This window comes from Zootoca vivipara, chromosome 4 (genome assembly GCF_963506605.1).
Source record: "Zootoca vivipara chromosome 4, rZooViv1.1, whole genome shotgun sequence".
Taxonomy (NCBI): domain Eukaryota; kingdom Metazoa; phylum Chordata; class Lepidosauria; order Squamata; family Lacertidae; genus Zootoca; species Zootoca vivipara.
In genome coordinates this window covers 49308384-49329179 of record NC_083279.1, presented here as the reverse complement: position 1 = coordinate 49329179, position 20796 = coordinate 49308384, and the positions used below count along the sequence as shown (strand labels likewise).

General features: G+C 40.0%; 1 protein-coding gene across 1 annotated transcript; it reads left to right on the top strand.

Moving 5' to 3' along the window:
* The first annotated feature begins 4078 nt into the window (after positions 1-4078).
* On the top strand, positions 4079-19467 carry ETS2 (ETS proto-oncogene 2, transcription factor). Its single transcript, XM_035115567.2, has 10 exons — positions 4079-4391; positions 10304-10375; positions 12327-12447; positions 13660-13779; positions 14167-14367; positions 14934-15017; positions 15526-15768; positions 16752-17015; positions 17664-17782; positions 18828-19467. The coding sequence occupies exons 2-10, from the start codon at positions 10304-10306 to the stop codon at positions 19041-19043; spliced, it is 1440 nt and encodes a 479-aa protein (XP_034971458.1). The 5' UTR covers positions 4079-4391; the 3' UTR covers positions 19044-19467.
* The last annotated feature ends 1329 nt before the right edge of the window (positions 19468-20796 follow it).

Sequence of the window (20796 nt, the reverse complement as noted above, 5' to 3'; positions counted from 1 at the left end):
TGTTTTATGTTTCCAGCAGCTGTGTGGCATTAACATGACACCTATTAAAATAAGGCCTGAAATAGAATAATGAGAGCTGGTGTCCTCCTGGGGACTGTTTGGTATATTAAGGAGGAAGTTGAGTAGAAATAAACCCTTTGGCCCTTGAGAAAGAACTAGTGGTGTTTTATTGCAACAGGATGGCTGCAATACTCTTACCGTATTAGCTGTATCACAATATGAATGGCTGCTTAAGTGCACATTTTATTTTAGCTTATTCTGCATCCTTCAGAAGAGCATAAAACCAAATAAAGCACACTTTAGGAAAGGGATATTAATTTATTACAAATAATGTTTAGGAGTCATCTCACTGCCCATAGGCATTCAAGGCAATGTGGAAAATGACAGCCAGAAATAATTTCACATTACATTAAAATACAGAATAAAATTCTATAAACATACCAAACAGCAGCAAAAATATAAATTTAAACAGTACAAAAGCCCCTAATAAAATGTCTATTTTGGGCAGCAATCCTGTTACTTCTAACCTCAGAGCAAGCATCAAAGAAATCTTCAAGACTTATATCTTATTAGACATGTATAGGATAGCACCCCAAAATGGTTGAGCCCTAGTTTATTCACATCTAACAGAGTAAAGACAATGATAAAATCAATACTTAAAGGAAGACTAATTACAAACAAAAACCAACAGCCATTAAAGCATAACAGTAAACACTGCAATAATCTGATCAATGAAACAAAACAAAGAACACCAAAGGGTTAAAGGAAATATTTATTCATTCCTGCCACCATTCATCATATGATAGTTTCCAGAGAATGCAACCTTAAAGAGAGCAAAGAATCATCATATCATAAATGCTTCTTCGAGAGATACTGTTCTTTCAGATAAAGAAGCTGAGCCTGCAATCCTATTCTTGCTTACTTAGGAGTAACCCCCACTGAATAATACAGTGGGATTTACTTCCAAGAAAACAAGCAAAGTATTTAGAACTAGGAGGGATAGTTAATGCATACATACCTGGGAGTAAGCCCCACCGGACACATTAAGACTTAACACGTACAAGAGTAGACTGAAAAGCAAATAAATGCAAGTTTCCAAAACTGTTGAAAAGTCCTAAGCATTTGTATTGAACAACATAATAGTGATATGCATAATTAAATATACCTATGGGATGTAGTCTGCAATGCAGCCCAAGGGCAGCATGCATTAAGAATTAATAACAATAAAATAGGCCTGATGTGCTTTTGTCTATATACTCCTGGACTAGCACATCCCACATGCAAGTGTAGCTTGCAACTGTATGGAGATAAAAAGTGGGTGATCTCACAGCCCATTTACTTCAGATCACATCAATTAAATATAAATACTATTCTGGTGCCTGGAATACAATTTATGACCACATATAAACATAATCCATGGAACCAGCCAGGAATGTTGGAGAAATCACCAGTTATCACTTACTGTGGAAATGAACAATTTTGAACCATCTAACATATCATGGCTACTTCATTGTCTATGGAAGCCATTGTGGCATGTAAGCAGTAATAACACGAACAGGCCCTAGAAATTGTTATGATCAATACAATGTCTCTAGAATCTATGTGGACATTTATTTGTGTAACTAAATATATTGCATATTTGGGTTCATTGGTGACATCTCATGCCGAAGATTGTGGGTGCCTGCAACTTTGCCCATTGACTTTGTAAGGGCCCTGCCCCACAAATATATTATTGTGGGTACAGAAGCACCCACAGCCCTCTGGAGTTGGCTCCAGTGTTTGGGTTAGACTCCTCTCTTTGTGGCATACCCTCAAGATAAGTCAAAACGAGCTATCCTTTAATGCACATTAACTCGTCTTTTGTTTGTATTAGCTCATGAATGGTAAATCGGGTCCTCCCTTAAAGAGGGCACGTGTTGCGGTGAGACCTGGCAACCAACCCGTGTTGTGGGTGGGTAAGATTGGATAGCCACAACAACAATTGGTAGGTCCTTTGATGCAGGGTTCAATCGGGCCAATGGGACACAGGCTAAACGTATCAAGGGACCTATATATGCCGATGCACATGTCCCTGAGCTTCCTCTTTTGGTGCATGCATTGGAACATCCGCCCACCTCTCCCTACTTTTAGGGCTTCTGCGCTTAACCTTGCTATGCAGTAGTGTGTCATCTGTCATTGGGACAGGGGCAGGGCAGGAATTTTCCCCACTTGGCTGGTTCCATTTGGGTTTTGTCTGCCACGTAGCAAATCGTCACAACTTGTAAGGTTGCAGAGAGGCTCTGGTTCAGGTGATATGGATGGGGAAATGCTCTCGCCATCCCTATGTGAAGGGTATTCCGTTAAAGGAATCCAGGTTTGATCAACCCTGTGAGGGGGTTGTGTCCCTGTCAGAGTCCAGGGGGGCATCTGGGTGGTGGACATAACCTGCTCTTGGCTTTCTGCCTATCCGGGTGTTCACCCTTGGCTGACCTATGCTGGTGCCCTGGGTCAGCGCTACCTGAAAGGGTGCAGGGAGCTAGTCGAAACAGAGCCTATGCAACCACTCACTTGCTGTAATCAATAAAGTTGTGGCCTAAATGCTGCCAAAAACCAATCCAAAATTTGAGTCTTGTCTGAATTTATTTAAGGGGGAGGTTTAAAGGTCTTAACACGCAAAAAGTAGCCTTTCCTCACTCTCTCTCAGAAATGTCTGTTCACTTACCATTGGCCTTGTACTCTGCCCTTCCTATGAAAAAGGTGGATCCCATGCTAGGGATCATTTTGAACAAGTTTGAAATTATAACTGTCAATATTGAATGCCTGTATACATATCGATGGCACAACCACACTAGCAGTATTGCATACGCTTCTGGTCAGCACATCACTCGGATATTGTGGAGTTGGGCCTTCTTGGAGGTAGGGCCCTCCCTGTGGAATGCCCTCCCATCAGTTGTCAGGGAGAGAAAGAACTACACAATTTTTAGAAGACATCAGAAAGCAGCCCTGTATGAGGAAGTTTTTAACGCTTGACATTTTATTATGTTTTAATATTCAGACAGAAGCTACCCAGAGTGGCTGGGGAAACCCAGCCAGGTGGACAGGGTATAAATAATAAAATTGTTGTTATTGATAAGAATTATTATAATTTTTATTTATACCCTGCTTCCCCCCCCCCCCCCGACAGTTTACAGATAAGAATTATGGGTTTTCTTCCTGAGCATGACAACAATAAGCTCAGGGCAAGCTCGTTTCCTATTTGGGGGCTTCCAGGGGCATCTGGTTAGACATTGCGAAAAACGGGATGCTGGACTAGATGATAGGCCAGGCACCCCACCCCCCCCAAACTGCGGCCCTCCAGATGTTTTGGCCTACAACTCCCATGATCCCTAGCTAACAGGACAAGTGGTCAGGGAAGATGGGAATTGTAGTCCAAAACATTTTTATTTATACCCTGCTTCCCCCCCCTTCGACAGTTTACAGATAAGAATTATGGGTTTTCTTCCTGAGCATGACAACAATAAGCTCAGGGCAAGCTCGTTTCCTATTTGGGGGCTTCCAGGGGCATCTGGTTAGACATTGCGAAAAACGGAATGCTGGACTAGATGATAGGCCAGGCACCCCACCCCCCCAAACTGCGGCCCTCCAGATGTTTTGGCCTACAACTCCCATGATCCCTAGCTAACAGGACAAGTGATCAGGGAAGATGGGAATTGTAGTCCAAAACATATGGAGGGCCGAAGTTTGGGGATGCCTGTGATAGGCCATTGGTATGATCCAAAAAGGCTCTCGTCATTGCGCTTTCGACGTGCTCGGAAAGCTTCAGTTTCGTACGCAGAGAGAGAGGTGGATCAAGGGCTTTGGTCTTCCTTCGCCTTGTTCTGCGAAGTAGGTTTCTTCTGAGCTTCTCCATGATCCCTTCCCCCTCGAGGCTTCCCGGCCTCTCCGTCGAAGGGACGGAGGCAAGCCGGGCTCTCCTCCTGCTTGCATCAGGCAGGGCAGCGGCGGCGGCGGCGAAGGGCGGCTCTTCCTGCTGGCGCTCCGCCTCCCTCCCTCGGCCCCTCCCTCGCCCCGTCAAGAAGCCAGGCGTGCCCAACCCGCGCCAGCGCAACGCAGTCACTCCAGGGCCACCAGCAGCGCCGGCGGGAAGCCACCTCGAGCTCCCTCACACACACACACGTCCTCCGGCGGCCTGGGAGTTTGCTCGAGAGCCTCTTCGCCCCTTTCACTCGGCCGCGGCTGGTGGTGCTTTGCCGGGAAGGTCGTCTCCTCCACCTCCGGAGCTGTGTTAGGATAACGTCGCCGTGTGCTTTGTGCGCGCGCCTTCGGCTGCCGCGCAAGGATATTTTTTGGGGGGGACTCCACAAGCGGAGGCGCCTTTTGGACGGGGCGGATTCCGGATCTTCATCGGCCAGGTGAGGGACCTCGAGCGAGGCCGCCGGGCGCGGCGCGGGAAACACAACGCGGGAGACGGAGGGAGGGAGAGCGAGGGACCCTGGGCTGAAGGGAGGCGCCTTCGGGCAGGCGGGCTCAGGTAATTGGCGACGGGGCGCAGGTGGGCGAGAGAGAATGGGAGGGGGGAGGAGAGAGAAGACGGAGAGCGCCGTGCCCTTTCCCCCAGCCTTTCTGGCCAAGGATTTGTCGTGCTCTGTGGGCCAAATCGACGTTTGTGGTGGAAGAGCATCTGACCAAGCCGGATACGGGTCTTCTTCTGCTCCGTGTGTTTCTCTCTCTCTCTCTCTCTCTCTCTCTCTCTCTCTCTCTCTCTCTCTCTCTCTCTCTCTCTCTCTCTCTCTCTCTCTCTCTCTCTCTCACACACACACACACACACACACACACACACACACACACACACACACACACACACCCCGGTGGTTGTTTGCCTTTTTGTGTGGCTTGCAGCGCGGGCTCTCGTCGTAGGGATGCCGGGCACATCCCGGCGGAGCGAGAGAGCAGGCGTTGCTTTGCTTAGCGAGTAACAGGTCTTTCCGCTTTCCCGGAAGCTGCTTTGGAGTTCTTTCCGAACTGGGCTCTTGGGATTTCAGGCAATCAGTTCTGCCTTGAAAATGCTTGTGCTGGTGAGAAATAACTGCTTCGGAATCAAAGGCAAAAATCTCCTTGGCCAGGCAAAGTAGTTGTTTTGGCCTTACTGTATCTCGGTTTTACTGGAGAAGCTCTTCTAAAAATGCGTTGGTTTAATTTATTTTTGTTTGGATTTGTGAATGGGGACCCTGAACTAGAATTATTCAGATCTAACTTTGCAAGTCAGTTGATCTCCATGTGATTAGAAGAAAGAGGAGAGGCGCATATAAGATGAATGATACGAGTTTGAAAAACAAACTTTAAAAAAACCACTTTTAGTGTGTTCTTGTTGCTCACTCTCCTAAATATTAAGTCTGATAAATATTTGGGCTGTTAAGATCAAGTGTCACAGTATCTGTAGCTTGATCACTATTCCTTTTTTGGATATAGTGTTGCACGCAGAAGGCTTTTATCTCATTAAGTCTTCATTTCCGATGTAAATGAATCTTGTAATGCTATTGATCCATGTGCTAATGGCACTTAATAGATGTTTCTTTGGATATGAGCAGGAACAGAGAAGGAAATTGTTGCCCTTAACAATTACTGTATGTCTCTTTGGGTCCTGTCCCCCCCCCCCCCATTAGCTAAATGTCTTGCTGCATTCTTGTACTGTATACCTTTTGTGAGAGTGAATAGGTTGTTTGTGTGGCATATTCACATTAATACTGGTTCACTGTTGATTAGGCTTTCAAACTTTATCGTAAGAAATTAGCCTGTTTAATGTTGCATTGAAAAGGACAAGGGGATAAAATCATTAGTGGTCTTTTATAATTAGTATTTTTAACGTTTTGGTCTCTGATTATTAAATGTTGATCATGAATGCATTAACTGCTTCTGGCAGACTTCCTCATAGCCCTAAAATGAATACTTAATCCTGCTTGAAATCACCTACACATAAGTAAGTTTTTAGTTACCTGCTAGCTTGACCATATGTTTACAGTATAAGGCAAGTGGAGAAGTAAGGCCTAGTTTTATCCACAAATGCATATGCCTCAAGACTTGTTTTTTTGTATACTGTACTATGATTTGCTAGAGAGTAACAACAAGCAACAGGCTGTTTATCTCTTCACCTATTCACCTTTCCCCTTTTAAAAAAATGTACCCAAAAGATATACCTATGCACACTTGTACAATCTAGCACCATGTGTTAACATACGGCTTTTCTTAAACATGCTACTGTACACTCATGGCAGTATGTATGTAACTGAAACTTCTCCAGAAAATGAATGAATGCAGGAAAATCTTCCTTAAACATCAGTAACACTTATTTTTTGTATTTTACTGGAAGAAATATCAGTTAATTAGTTGGACAAGGGCTCTTTATATCTGTCATTTATGTAGAATATGCTTATTTACAGGAATCCATTTAGCTCAGGAGATTTTGGTCAATAATATCCAGTTTTAATATAAAATGCAGTTGTAACCAGTGCTGAACCTCAGGAAACTAGCCTCTGCCTCCATAAACAAAGCTGTTTGAAAAGAAAGCTTCTCTTGAAGCTAAGAAAGCATTGCTTGTTGGAATTTGCTTTTTGAAAGAACTGTGTCATTGGAGCTATCAGGGGGAAAAGGTATTTTCGACTAGGAGGAGAGAGAGCCCATGTATGTTTGAAAACACACAGAGACCAGGAGTTCGCCCAGTATAATTAATATATATAAAGTATTTCATACCACATAAATTATTTCATGTTTGAATAGCTCATTATATAAACCTGAGGTTTTAAAATTCTGTATCTATCAATACAGATTTCTATATGAGCAGACAACTAAAAGTGACACTAAATTAAAATAGATTTCCACTTTTATGGTCAGGGATTTTAAAGACTTGACATAAGGGAGAAAAAGCTGAGCCATGTTCTTACTTTTCATGCCAGGTGTGGAATTCTTAAGGGGGGAAAACCCTACATTAAAATTAACAGCATTTTGATCTGTTGGCTGATAACCTTAGGCAAAGTACGTCAAGTGGATACACATTTACTGATGCATTTCTGGAAACTGATAACCAGTGACCAGTCTGGAAGATAAGGGTTAAACCAACACTGTGCCAAAGCATTACTATAAAACATTTGTGTTCAATTGTGACGAACTGAACAACGCCCCATAAGCTTGCTTTTATAGCTTTTTGACCCTCTTTTGTTGAGTAAGTGTACTCAGGTATTATCCACAGTTCCATCAACAATAGTTTTAAGAGTTTTAGTCAGAAACCTCACATTATACTGTTCCTGGCACTATTAAATATAAAGTACTTTATCATTTCCCCTCACCATAATGCAGTCTGCTCTTGGTCTCCTCAAATCCTTTATCCCAACAATAATCAAGTAGTGTGTGCATTAGTTATGTGTGGGAGCTGAATAAAGAAGCGAATTGGAGTTAAAGGGGGGGGGTCTTGTTAAAACATGATGTAGGCAATTGCCTCCCTGCCCCCCCCCCCAATTTAGAACAGGGCCCACACAGACTGTCACTTTATTTTCTAAGTTTTTAAATACTGAATTGCTATGTCATTGTATATCTAGTTATCCTAGGTCTGTGGGCTTTGCAATAAGTGATGCTGTCCAGCATGTTGCCTGCAAAGTATGGAAGACTCTGGGTTGTTCTTTGTCCAGCAATAGAAAGTTTTTTTAAAAATGAAAGTTAAGGTGTTAAAAAGAACCCCTTCATTCTGTTATCTAACACAAACAAACCTAGAGCTCCTGAGAACTCCACAGGAGTGTTCTACAAAAGCATCATGGTTTAAAGCCTGTATTGGAGGCCTGTGGCCTATCAAGAGGACACAGGCAAGGTCTGTAAGATCTATTGAAGGGCACCAGAAACTAGGCCCTGTGTGAAACTGCAGAGTTTTTAAAACTTTAGAATCAACAATACAGATGACTCAACCACTTCTTAACTGTTTTAAGGTAAGAAAGAACAAGAGAGAAACCCCTGCTCTGCTTTCATAAGAGATTATGGAAGAATATGAATGCCTTATACTTCCCCCCACAAAAAGCCCCTGGACCTATTTAACAGCAATTTGGCAAGCTTAATCCACTCTGGAGGAGCTCCTGTACCTGCAAATCTCATCCACTTTGGCCAAAATGTGAAACATAGCTATTTTTAGGTTCTTCATTATTGTGAATGGGGAAATAGAGGCACCAAATTATTGGTGTCTACAGTGGGGAGTGTACAGTGTGCCTGTGGAAACCCCTAGTGAAATATATTTATGGTGTGAAAAGTTGATTCATTAGGTAGTTGATTCATTAGGCTGGGGAAGAACAGCCCATGGGCAAGGCTCATGTTTTCTCTAGACCCAGCCAAAAGTGGGGGGACAGAAAATACAACTGCCCAAGGCTGAGCTTGAAACATGGGTAGTTAGTCCTACTAAATGTAAGTAGGCCAGCTAGGGAGATGGCTGGAGATGTTTCCTCACCCTGACTAAGAATTAATGGAAGCTAATAAGAATTGGCTCTGGTTTTATTTCATCTCAGACATGTAGGTTGTATAGGCCTGATTGGTTAATTGGAGCAAGTGAGTATGGAATTGGTGTTTGAGTTGGTGGGGAACTACAGAGTGTACCTTTTCTATGACTAACAAAAATATGGAACAAGGTCTGATAAAATATATCTGTTCTGCAGTAATTGTTTTAATGAAGAGTGATGACCCTAAGGACACTTATGTGGAAGTAAATTCCACTAATAGCATACCAAATGGATGTGATTGGGATGAGGTGCTGCTTAACTGCTATGTCATTAAGGTAAAGGTAAAGGGACCCCTTCGTGACCCCATGGCGTGCTATGGTCCATGGGGTCACGAAGAGTCGGACACGACTAAACGACTAAACAACAACAAAAGGGACCCCTGACCATTAGGTCCAGTCATGACCGACTCTGGGGTTGCGGTGCTCATCTCGTGTTATTGGCCGGGGAGCCGGCGTACAGCTTCCAGGTCATGTGGCCAGCATGACAAAGCCGCTTCTGGTGAACCAGAGCAGCACAGGGAAACACCGTTTACCTTCCCGCTGTAACGGTACCTATTTATATACTTGCACTTTGACGTGCTTTTGAACTGCTAGGTTGGCAGGAGCTGGGACCGAGCAACGGGAGCTCACCCCGTCGCGGGGATTCAAACCGCCAACCTTCTGGTCGGCAAGCCCTAGGCTCTGTGGTCATGTCATTACTGTGTCATTACTCTCGAACAATTCTTTTTATATGATCTCATAATGTGAATTTTAAAAAGGAGGGACAATTTTAGAAAGAATTGAAAAAGTATTAAAACCTTTTTTCTTGTTTGATCTATGTGTACGCTTTTATGGATTTTTGGGAAAGCTCACTTAAGGCTATGCAAACTTAAGTACTCAGCTGTACATGGTGACTGGATGATGAATAATACCATCTTTAGATAGCAATACCATTTTATAGTGTTTCAGTCTAATAATTTATAATTCAGACAGTCTATACTTTTGGCAGAAGCTGAAGGGAGTCATTCTACATACACATAAAGAGAGATTTAATCAGTAGAAATTAAGTAGAGCAAAAATGAAGTATTGTGTTCACAACAATCTTGTGACATAGGTTTGACTGAGATGCTGTTGACTTAGACCACCCATTGTGTTCATGGCTGACTGGTGATTTAAACTTGTATTTCACAGTGCCATACCAAAGTCCAGCCACTGAGCCAAAATGCCTCCCTATTTCGTAATCCTTATTATAAGTTAAATGCTAGGTAGCATCAACGTAACCTTTATAGCGTACGTGTCAAGATGCTGTCGTAGCGATTGGTGTTTGATGCCGAGTCTTATTTCATAGTGAGTACTTTGATGGTTGCACCCAATTGTGCATAATGATCTTTAAAATAAAAAAGTTATATGTTGGTAGAACATTATGTTGTAACTTGTAGGTTAAAATAGCCAAGTCTGACATTCTGATTGTTGTACTTTTGGATAGGTCAGTGACACACCCTCCACCCACCAAGCCATATCACATACAGCTTGGCAAATTACCCTCTTTCAAAATATTTCTGTGAGGTGGGGTGATATTTGAAAGCTAGTTGTGTAGCTTTGGAGTTGGGACATTAAAGTTTAATCTAGCGCAGCTAGAATGTTTTTAAATGATAACTCTTGATTTGCTTCTCCTACGTTCTCCCATCTGAATGAAGGAGCTTGGTGACATTCGTGTATGACCTTTGTAAACTGCAGCAGATAGAATGTTCCTGCATGAGCCAAAAGCATTTTCCCCCTGTCAACAAATGGCTCTCATATATACTTTTCTCATTTTAGATGAGTGACTTTGGAATCAAGAACATGGATCAGGTAGCACCTGTGTGCAATGCATATAGAGGACTGCTCAAGGTGAGTTGTGAAAAACAAACATTTTCAGTAACACTTTACTTTTGCATGCATGAAACTATTTGTACATGCTATAACAATATACTTCTGTTCCAGCTAAAACTAACATTTTCAGTAACAGTCCTCTATGAGAAGTGCTTTGTCTTCTGTTTTGGCTTGCTGTGACATCAACTTAACTAATGTCTCTTTAAAAATTCCACTATTGATTTCAATACTGCCTGACATTCAAACCTTTGAGGGAGTCAGAGACAGAATAATTTAGCAAAATGAAGCTATGTCTTAATTTAGCAATAAACTGTGTAAGGTTGTATGTTTACTTAGATAAAACAAAAGAATATAAATGTAAGCCTTCTGGAAAATGCTTGCTAACCTTTTCTTGGCTTGTAGGCTGGTCACAAAGAATATTGAAGGCATATTGGTTGACTTACGTTGGCCTTCTGGGCACAATTCCAACATTGTACAACTGTTCCTCATTCGTTCAGGATTTTTATGTGTCTATGCTTTTAACGTGCTCATTGTGCTGTTTAGTTTCATATTCAAAACATTTTTTTTTCAGTACAGCATGCCTTTTACTCACTATTAATTCTGCTGCATTTTTTCCAGTGACTCAGTTCAAGGGTCACTTATTTATACAAAACACAGGAGTTTCCAGATTATGTTGAAAGAGTTGACTCAGATCTTTTATCAGTTAACATTGAAAGAATTTATGTTGTTAGAAGGCTAGACAGCTGGCTTATTATTAATCATTTCATTTGTACAGCAACTTGTTCAAGTAACTTCTTAAAGCTGAATTTTTTTATTGGAGTAATGTCTATATGAACAGTTTCTTTGTTCTAGACTGAATCACATTGACTAAATTGGTGTTGGGCTAAAACACCATCTGAGTCACACACTAGAGGCACACATATGATAGGTGTACTTTGTGCTGGCTTTTCCACCCTGTGATATGCTTTTTTGAATTTAAAGGGTGAAATCAATAACAATGTATTAGAGAAGTTACCCAGAACTGGCACCCAAACTTCATACATATGCTGCTTCCCTGACAATTTGAATACAAATATATTAATAAAAGCAGTAGAAAGTCAAATATATTGTTCTTGGAAGCCTATCTTAACAATTCAACAAGCTAACCATTTTAATGATGTGCAAACATTTCAGTGAATGGCTATGTTTGTGAGTTAATGAGTGAAAAAAATAGTGGAATGTATCAAATTTTTTATTTCAGACTTTCTTTACAATGGCTGCTACAAAGATGGTAGTGTTGTATTCTCGTGTGTGTGTGCGTGCGTGTGTGATTTTTGTTTTATCAAATAGGTGCTTATAAATATTATACACAATTATGCAAGAAAGGTTAGTGTGCAGTTTCTGTAAATCAGTATGCAGTTAGTGTGCATTTCATAAAACTATTCTGGTGAATAGCTTCATAAAAAGGAAGTTACTTAGGAAAGTAAATAATTATAAAACCTCAAACCTCAGATTACTGTTCAGATTTCATGTGTGTCTACCATTGTTTTCTAGAGTCTAGACCATATCTATTCCCCCCTTAACAGAATTTATAGTGTTATGCGGTCATTCAAATGCGAATAGTGCTTCATAAAATAAAGCAAAACCTTTAAAATAATACTAAAGCTATGCTAATTCAGATTTCATATTGTACTTTCAAAATGTTGCAAGGATATGCTCCATGACATTATGAATCTGAAGATGCTTTTGTAACTTCCTATTTGAACTACTGCTACAGCTTTTAGTAAATCAGGAAATCCAACGTCAATCCTTTGTATGTACTTAGTCAGTATCAAGGGAAATAATACAGACTAAGAAATGGCTGCTTAACATAGAATGGAACTGTTAAGATTCCTGGAACAATGAATTACATAACCATATCACATTTGCTCTATAAACTTGTGTGTGTACTAAAATATCCAAGCTGAACTTCTTGTATTTTCTTCTTCAGCGGCAGCCTGCATTTGATAGCTTTGAAGGTGCAAATTCTTTGTTTACTGGATACTTTCCCTCATTAAATGAAGATCAGACAGTCCAGGAAGTGCCAACAGGCCTTGATTCTATTTCTTATGGTAAATACCAGTTTTATAAATGCAACACCTCTGTCATGCCAGTTAATAGAATGGGATACTCTAAACAGGATGTGGTCCGTAATCACCTGTATGAAGAATTAGAGAAGGCACAATCTGTGGGCATCTCCTCTTATTCATAACAGGATAGCGTTGAAGCAGAGTCATTGGTCATGTGTAGCTCCTATTAATTTGAGTACAGTGGAACCCCGACTTACATGCGCCTCGTCTTGCGGACATTTCAAGTTGCGTCCACGACAAACCCAGAAATAAACACCAGGTTTGCCGCGATTCGTGCATGCGCGGAAGCAGCTTCTGCATGTGCAGAAGCACGCTACTGCCAAATGTGCACGCTCACAAGACGCCTCTTCTAGTGTACCATTTAGACCAGCGGATGGACCTCTGGAACGGATTATGTCTGTAAGTAGGGGTTCCACTGTAGTGCTTATGTAGGAAATGTCTTGGTAGAGTTGGGCACAGAAATACCCCTCGTACCTCGTAATATAAATTTAGCATTCTCAGTCCAGATTGTGCATGTGGCTCCATTAGCCTGAGTAGCAAAATACAAAGATGTGCATAGTTGTTGGAATTAATGGAGAAGCCATTGCAAGCAAAGAAGGACTAGGACTGTTTTCTTTGTTCCTAGGCTTGAAACTGATCAGGATGCAAAGTTCATTTAGTTCTTCTGGTAATGAAAGTACCGTAGTATTTTACTCTGAAAGTCACGCTGGCAGGTAGCATATCAATAAATGAATTCAGATAGTTCGTCAGAGCCCCAGTTGCAGCAACACTGTTTTTGCCATAATAGTGCTGTACACCTGACGAAATAGTCAATAGAACATAGATAAGCGAAGTATTGTGGTTTTGAAATGATTATAATTCCGTATAACAAAGGAAAACTCTTTCTTGCAAAAAGCGAGTTAAAATCATGGATAGCAATGCTGGTGATCCTGTCCTGAAGGAATGCAGAGTAAATAACAAGTTCGGAATAATTACTATGTTTATGCAAACAATTTTAAATGTGGTTACTTTATGTTCTTTTCTAGTGTTGTAATGTTGCTGGTCTCTTCTAATGCTACATCTCTGGCAACTTCTGTAAAGATTACAGTTGGGCCCAAAATCTATATTAATAACAAAGTATTGCTGCAGTTGAGAGAGAAGAAACATTTCCCCCCTTTCCTTTTTCTAAATCATTGCAACTCTTCTGCCTTTCAGAATCAAACAGCTGTGAATTGCCTCTCTTAACCCCATGCAGTAAGGCTGTGATGAGTCAGGCCTTAAAAGCAACTTTCAGTGGTTTCACAAAGGAACAGCGCAGACTGGGTATTCCAAATAGTAAGTGCTTTATTTCTAATGCAAAATACTACAGTAGTTGTATAATACCAGTAAACAAAATGAGTTTCTGAACTAAACAAAATATAGAGTTTGGGATATACTCGCCGTATTAATAAAACGACCCGGCGTATAAGACGACTCCTGACTTTTGAAAAGATTTTCCTGGGTTAAAAAGTAGTCTTATACACAGGAATATACTGTAAGTTCTTGCAAATGATCTTTTGAGGATTGTAGCCTGAGCTTGGTGTAGGTTTAGTTTACTGGATGCTTCTCAAAATAATATGTATATGGAGAAGTGTTACTAAAAGAGGCAGCAGCCAATAGGCATAAGTGTGTGTCCTGCAGAGAGTTTCCTTAATGTTAATTTGTTTGTCTTGCTCCTTGCAGATCCATGGTTATGGTCGCATCATCAGGTGTGCCAGTGGCTTGTCTGGGCCACCAATGAATTTAGTTTGGTAAATGTGAACTTTGAGAAGTTTGCCATGGATGGGCAAGAGTTGTGCAGACTGGGAAAGGAGCGCTTCTTGGAATTGGCACCTGATTATGTGGGTGATATTCTCTGGGAACATCTGGATCAAATGATAAAAGGTAAATGAGTATAACCAGAGTAGTGGCATGAGCTAGGAAACATATGACAAGTTTTGTTTTGGGGCAGTGGATGGTAAACTTGCAAAAGTAAATGCTAAACTTTTTGTTAAGTGTTATACAAAAGCTATTGTCTTTGTTTCTGAAACAATCACTTTCTACAAACTTCTAAGAAAGAAGGCTACAATATTGTGGAAATTGCTATTAGCTTTGATTTGAAGGAAGTATATTGATGTGATTGATTGCTCTTTTTATAAAAAAAACCCCACAATATAACCATGTTATATATTTTTAAAAATATATATTCCTACTGATTTAAACAGGAGAGCTAAGTCTCTTTTGAATTAAAAAGTTTTAACTCTGGTTAGATTGTGCCCAGGGTTAGGTTCCAGTCTCTTTAAAAATTATTGATTTGGTACATGGTTTTGGTAATCTGGCGCAAGTTTAGACACAACAGATTTCAGTGAAAATTGCTGTTATTTTGTGACAATGTTACATGTTGTCTTTTAACAGATGAAAGCAAATTCCCCTGTCCAAAATGTATAAACAAATACTTTTTCTATTTTCAGACAGTGAAGAAAAGTCACAAGATCAGTATATGGAAAACGCCCATCTCACTTCATCCATGCACTGGGTCAACAACAACACATTAGGTAAGTATCTTTAATTAGGCTAATTACAGCAGTTAAGGAAAGCTGGAAAGACTGAATTTCCTTTTGATGTCAGTAGATATCCAATTGCATACCTGTGCTGTACAGAGTATACACCCAGGATGAAATTGCATATGCATATTCAGCAATCTACAGAAAGTTGTTTAATATACCTTTTACTTTCAGAAGGGTGAGGAAGGTAGTCAGGTTATTGGGGGGGGTTATGGTGTTTTTTTTTGTTTTGTTTGGTGATAACAGGAATGGATATGCTTCAAAATGCTGATCTGTTAGGACTAGAAACTTAAAGGAAAAACCCCAATATATTTGCCTGGGGAGAGGTGAGAAGGTTATAGATGTCAGGGAGATTGAGTTGACTATTTGTCATGTTTGGCATTTGACATTGTGCTAACAAGTGTTAGGGCCATACATGTATTGCTCTACTTGACATCTGATACTGTTCTAGGGGAGTCTGCAATGAGTATTATAACAACAAATGTGCTTTTTCCTCCAGGTATTAACATAGAACAAGCACAGTATTGTGCTCAGGTACCCAGCTATCCAAAAGCCCTCAGCTATCCAAAATCCAGCCTTTTGGATGACTTATGTCAGACATCTGTTGGACCAAATGTAATTAACCTAAAACAAGAATATCAGATGTTTCCTAAAGCACAGTTAGAAACTGTCAATGTGAACTACTGCTCCATGAACCAGGACTTCACAAGAAACAACTTGAACTTGATGTTGGATAACTCTGGTAAGATTGCACTTCCCTATGCGTATTATCGCTTAATGTTTATAATGCTTAAAGTATAGAAGATTCCGAGAAATAAACATGAATATAACACAGTTCCTAACATGTGCTCTAGCAATTATGTATTTAAAAAATCCAAGCTTATTGTTTCTGAGTTAGCAACCCAACTTACCTCTTTAGTACTCAACCACAGATCATTATTTTGAGATGCTGAGAACTCATAGTGCCTTTTGATAGGTCAACGGAGTACAGTACAATTTGTTAAAGAATAAAGAAAATGTCTTAAGTTGTTGGCAACTATGCTATAAATTTCATAAGCTGCCTTAATTAATTAATTAATTAATTCTGTACTGCCCTTCACCTGAAGATCACAGGGCGATTTACAATGCATACCATAATAACAAACAAAAAGGACCTCATATGATGAATGCAGGAGCCAGGTTGTTTCATATGAGAAGAAGCGGTCCTTGAGGTCACTTTCAAGCGATCTGTTAATCTATTAAGTAAAGCCCTTGGATTCAAAGTAGTATTCTTACTTACCACAACTGGGCAAAATTGAAGGACTTAAACATAATCTGAATTACGATGGATTGCAACCTCAGTAATTTGAGTTCTTAATTGGTGGATTGGGGGCAGACTCTAACTGTTAAAAAGAAAAGAGATGAAACTAAGCTGCATTCTCATTGGCTTGCTGCACTGAACTAAAGACTCAGCCAAACTGGCAAAGAAAAATGTAGTTGATATGCATTGTGCATGCAATGTAACATTGTGCCACCTGTTTTCCCTGTTTAAAATTACAAAGCATTTAACTGAAACGCTTCTTTGATATGTCTCAATCCAGCCTAAGAGTGCAGTTTTGAGCCTGTATTCTCAGCCTCAACCATTCAAACCCGGATGTTTCTATCATTTGCATTTATTTCTGCTGCGATACTAATACAAAGAAAAACTTGAGTGAACCCAAACTTGTGACTTTTCCACACTTTCAGGTAAACTTAAAGAGCATGACTCAGGTGACAGCGGCACAGAGAGTTATGAAGGCTCAGATTCATTGCTGCAGTCTTGGAACAGCCAGTCCTCCTTGGTGGATGTCCAGCGTGTGCCATCTTATGAGAGTTTTGATGATGACTGCAGCCAGTCCTTGTGTCTCAACAAACCCACAATGTCCTTTAAGGACTACATTCAAGAAAGGAGCGACCCTGTGGAGCAAGGGAAACCAGTTATACCAGCAGCAATTCTAGCTGGGTTTACAGGCAAGTATTACAATATTTTCCTTGACCTTTTTTTTTTTTTTGGCCTCTGGGGCTTTTCTGCCCCTTCACCGATTGCATAATGTCCCATGAGGGTGCGTTTTTATTTAGGTGAAATGACAACAGGGGTAGCCATTGTGAATGTAACTGGAGCAATATCGGACTATTGTCAAAATAAAGATTAAGAATAAAGATTAATTAATTAATTTATTTTAATTTATTAATTTAATTTATTAATTTATTTTTACCCTTTTCTGTTTGTATGAAAGCTAAATAAAAGCAGAATTCAACAATTCTGCTGTGCCCAGTGCAAGTTCTTTTCTGAAATCCATGTTTCAGATGAAATTCAATTGTTGGGGTGAATTTCACTGCAAAGTGTAGCCAACAGTTTGGAGGGCAGGAAGCTTCCTTCAAGTTGTTGCCATGAATTGTTTAAGACTGGGAATCCAGATCTACTGTAAGAAAATCCTATTAACTACAGATGTATATTTTATTTTTTCTGATTCAACCTCTGGTGTCAGATTTACCTTTACCCAGGAAGACTTTAATTATACTAAACAATTATACTAAAATCCTGAGTGCTAGTCTCTTTAACACATTAATCTGTGTATGACACTATACAATAATTTTATCTTATCTTGTTATTAACAGGTAGTGGACCGATACAATTGTGGCAGTTCCTTTTAGAGCTTCTAACTGACAAATCGTGTCAGTCATTCATTAGCTGGACTGGAGATGGATGGGAGTTTAAATTAACAGATCCAGATGAGGTTAGTAGTTCAGTTGTCATGAATAGAAATTGTTCGGCGCCTATTCTTAGGTGGAGCTATGAGGAAGAACAGCCTGTTCTCTGCACTTTAATATAAGCAGTATTAACTAGATGTATAAAACTTGTTTCCCATGTATAGTTTGTTGGCCAGCTTTTTTTTTAAAAAAAAATTAAGACATAACTCTGAACCAGGATAGGAACATTCATATATCTATATATATGTAAATGTAGACACTACTTGCGCGGAGGTAACACCCTTACACTGTAACCGCTGAACCGAATTGCATCAAATTAGAGCAGCGCATAGCTTGCCCATCATGGAGGGATCTGGGGTAAAAAGGTTTTTCAAAAAAACCACACCTTTCACACCCAAAATAATGATTAAACACAAAAGTGGCGTGCAAATTATACAGCACATCCCCAGCAAAAGCTCTGAAGGGCGGCACCAAATAATGATGTCATCAACCGAGCAACTGAAACCACCAAGGCGAGGAAGCCTATTCAGCATAAGGGAATTTCCCTTTAAAAAAGGGAGAACTTGACAGCTATGACCTTGAGTCAGGCACAGCAACGCATCATGGATCGTCACAGGGTGGGGGCAGCCACAGGGATAACTCACAGCAACGCGTGGGAGGGTGAACTATATATATATAAAATTAGGTATCAAGTGGTTGCTTCATGATTTAAATTCTTTGTTACAAAAATGCTGCAGGAAAGTTAATTTGTTGAAGCTTTTCACTTCAGATATACTCATAATTCAAGCATGACTTGGAAGTATTTCATTATTTAAAACCTCCTTTTTTGCAACTCTCTAGATGCCCTAGATGTCTTTAGCTATTCATTTAGCTTTGAAGGATTAGACATTTCATTCCACCTTTCCCTTTTGAACTTGTTATTCCTAGTATGCTCCAGTAAACTTGGCCTTGTGGAAGTGCTAGTGATTAAAGAACATGGCATTTGGAATAATCTAAATTACTTCATTCCTAAAATTCAGCAGTTGCCTTGAATATTAATAACTCTTACACATTTTTTTCCTGTGGCTTAAGGTTGCACGGCGATGGGGCAGAAGGAAAAACAAGCCCAAAATGAACTATGAGAAGCTGAGCCGCGGCCTCCGCTATTACTATGACAAGAACATCATACACAAGACTTCAGGGAAGCGCTACGTATACCGTTTTGTATGTGACCTACATAACCTGTTGGGCTATACAGCAGAGGAGCTTCATGCAATGCTAGGAGTGCAGCCAGACACAGAAGACTGAGCATTGCAATTTTCTGTAGCATTGATGGAAGAATGCAACAACACATGAACTGTGAACTGGGACCTCCTTGCATCAGTCATTAGTTTTACCTTCTGGCTGTTTGGAGTGGAGCACTGTAAAAGACCTTAAAAGAAGTGATTTTGTGAACCAGGTGAAGCCAAAGGAAAGAAATTGCCTTATTTGGGGGCACCATGGCTTCAGATCTTGATGTGTCCCACCTTTTGAGCAGCAACGAGTGAGGTCAACCACAGTTCCCAGCTGTAACTTGGAAGATACGAAAGTACTCCAGGGTTTAGAGTTCTGGTTATTTATACCACCATATAATTAAGGGTGTTACCCATACCAAAGGCTGATAGCCACCAGAATTTCTAGCTTGAACAAACCCTAAAATAACAACCTTGCAGATGTTATATGTCATGACGTGTGATTTAAGAGAGGGAAGGTTAGGCATCCTTTATTTAAGTTTGGGTACTGAGTTGAATTTGCATTGGGCGTTCTTGCAAAGGCAGCACATGTGCCTTCCGCAAATGAACTCTAGTCTCAGAGCCAGGTGGAGCAGCAGCAGAGAGTCCTTGCAAAGAGGGAGGAAATATGTACCATTTCAAGGCCTGTCATTTGTGTTTGTGTATATAAGCACGTTCATAATGATTCTCTGGCAATTTAATGCTCCTATTTAACATATTGTATATTGTAATTTAAGCTCCTATAAGCATCTGAAAGAGGAGGAAAGTAAAAGTTTCAGAACAGCAGCACTTAAGCATCCTGGAACAAGTATTTAATCTACTGAACGAGTTGATAAATTACATAGGGACATGCTGAGTGCCTTTTTTGTGCAAGGAGTATAATTCATGGCTGGCTGAAAAACACTTTGAGCATTTTTTTGCAGGAGACTAATAATATAGTCTGGGGCATAAAAGGCCCAATTTGCCTTTTATTCTAACTGAAATAGAAAATGTTAATATTGTTTTCAAATATATTTATTAATGGCATATCTCATCAATGCATGTCCTTTTGGAAACAATTTATTTGTATAGTCCTTATTTCGTTTCTTCAGTTGGCCATTACCCAACGTTTGCCCTCACCCTTCATGAACTATCCTGATTAAAATATGAATTTTATTTTTGGAAATAATTCTGACTCCTTTTCAGCAGCTAGGAGAAAGATATATGTAGCAGCTATTTTTACTGCCAAAAAACAAAAAAACACTTCACTGGAAAAAATGGTTTGTAAATGAAAAATATTGTAAAAGAAAAGTATTTTTTATCTTGAGATTGATGTAAATTTAAATGTACAGTCTGACGTTTAAAATATTATTAAAACCTCTTGAACGAATATTAACAGTTGTGTTTATACGTTTATGAATTCTTAACACCCATATGCATACATTACTTAGCTAGATCTCATGTCTCTATCAAATTGAATGGCGTGAATTCTGTATGCGCCAACAAGACATGCTCCAGAAGAACACAATCACAATAGTTGATAAAAGTGCATATACTCTATAAGTGCTTGCCTTCAATGGTGGAACATTTCAAGTTCTTGATTTGGACTCCAAAAACAACACACACCCTGGAGTGGTTTTCTAATTAGTATGGGGTTTTTAAAATACTATGAAATTCTGCTGTGAGTCATGTAAAACAGGCCCAAATGGAGGCATTTGCTACAAATGTACATGCAAACACAGCTGGAAAATATTTGGGATCTTTTCTGTGTGTGTAAATACAATCCTGTTTGCAGATGCATTCAATCTCTA

What these genes read in the sequence shown, in the direction of transcription:
- ETS2 (XM_035115567.2), top strand. Translation starts at nt 10,304, where the DNA reads ATGAGTGACTTTGGAATCAAGAACATGGATCAGGTAGCACCTGTGTGC. An exon ending in CATATAGAGGACTGCTCAAG is followed by an intron (nt 10,376 to 12,326) that starts GTGAGTTGTGAA and finishes TTTCTTCTTCAG; the next exon opens with CGGCAGCCTGCATTTGATAG. An exon ending in AATTCTAGCTGGGTTTACAG is followed by an intron (nt 17,016 to 17,663) that starts GCAAGTATTACA and finishes TGTTATTAACAG; the next exon opens with GTAGTGGACCGATACAATTG.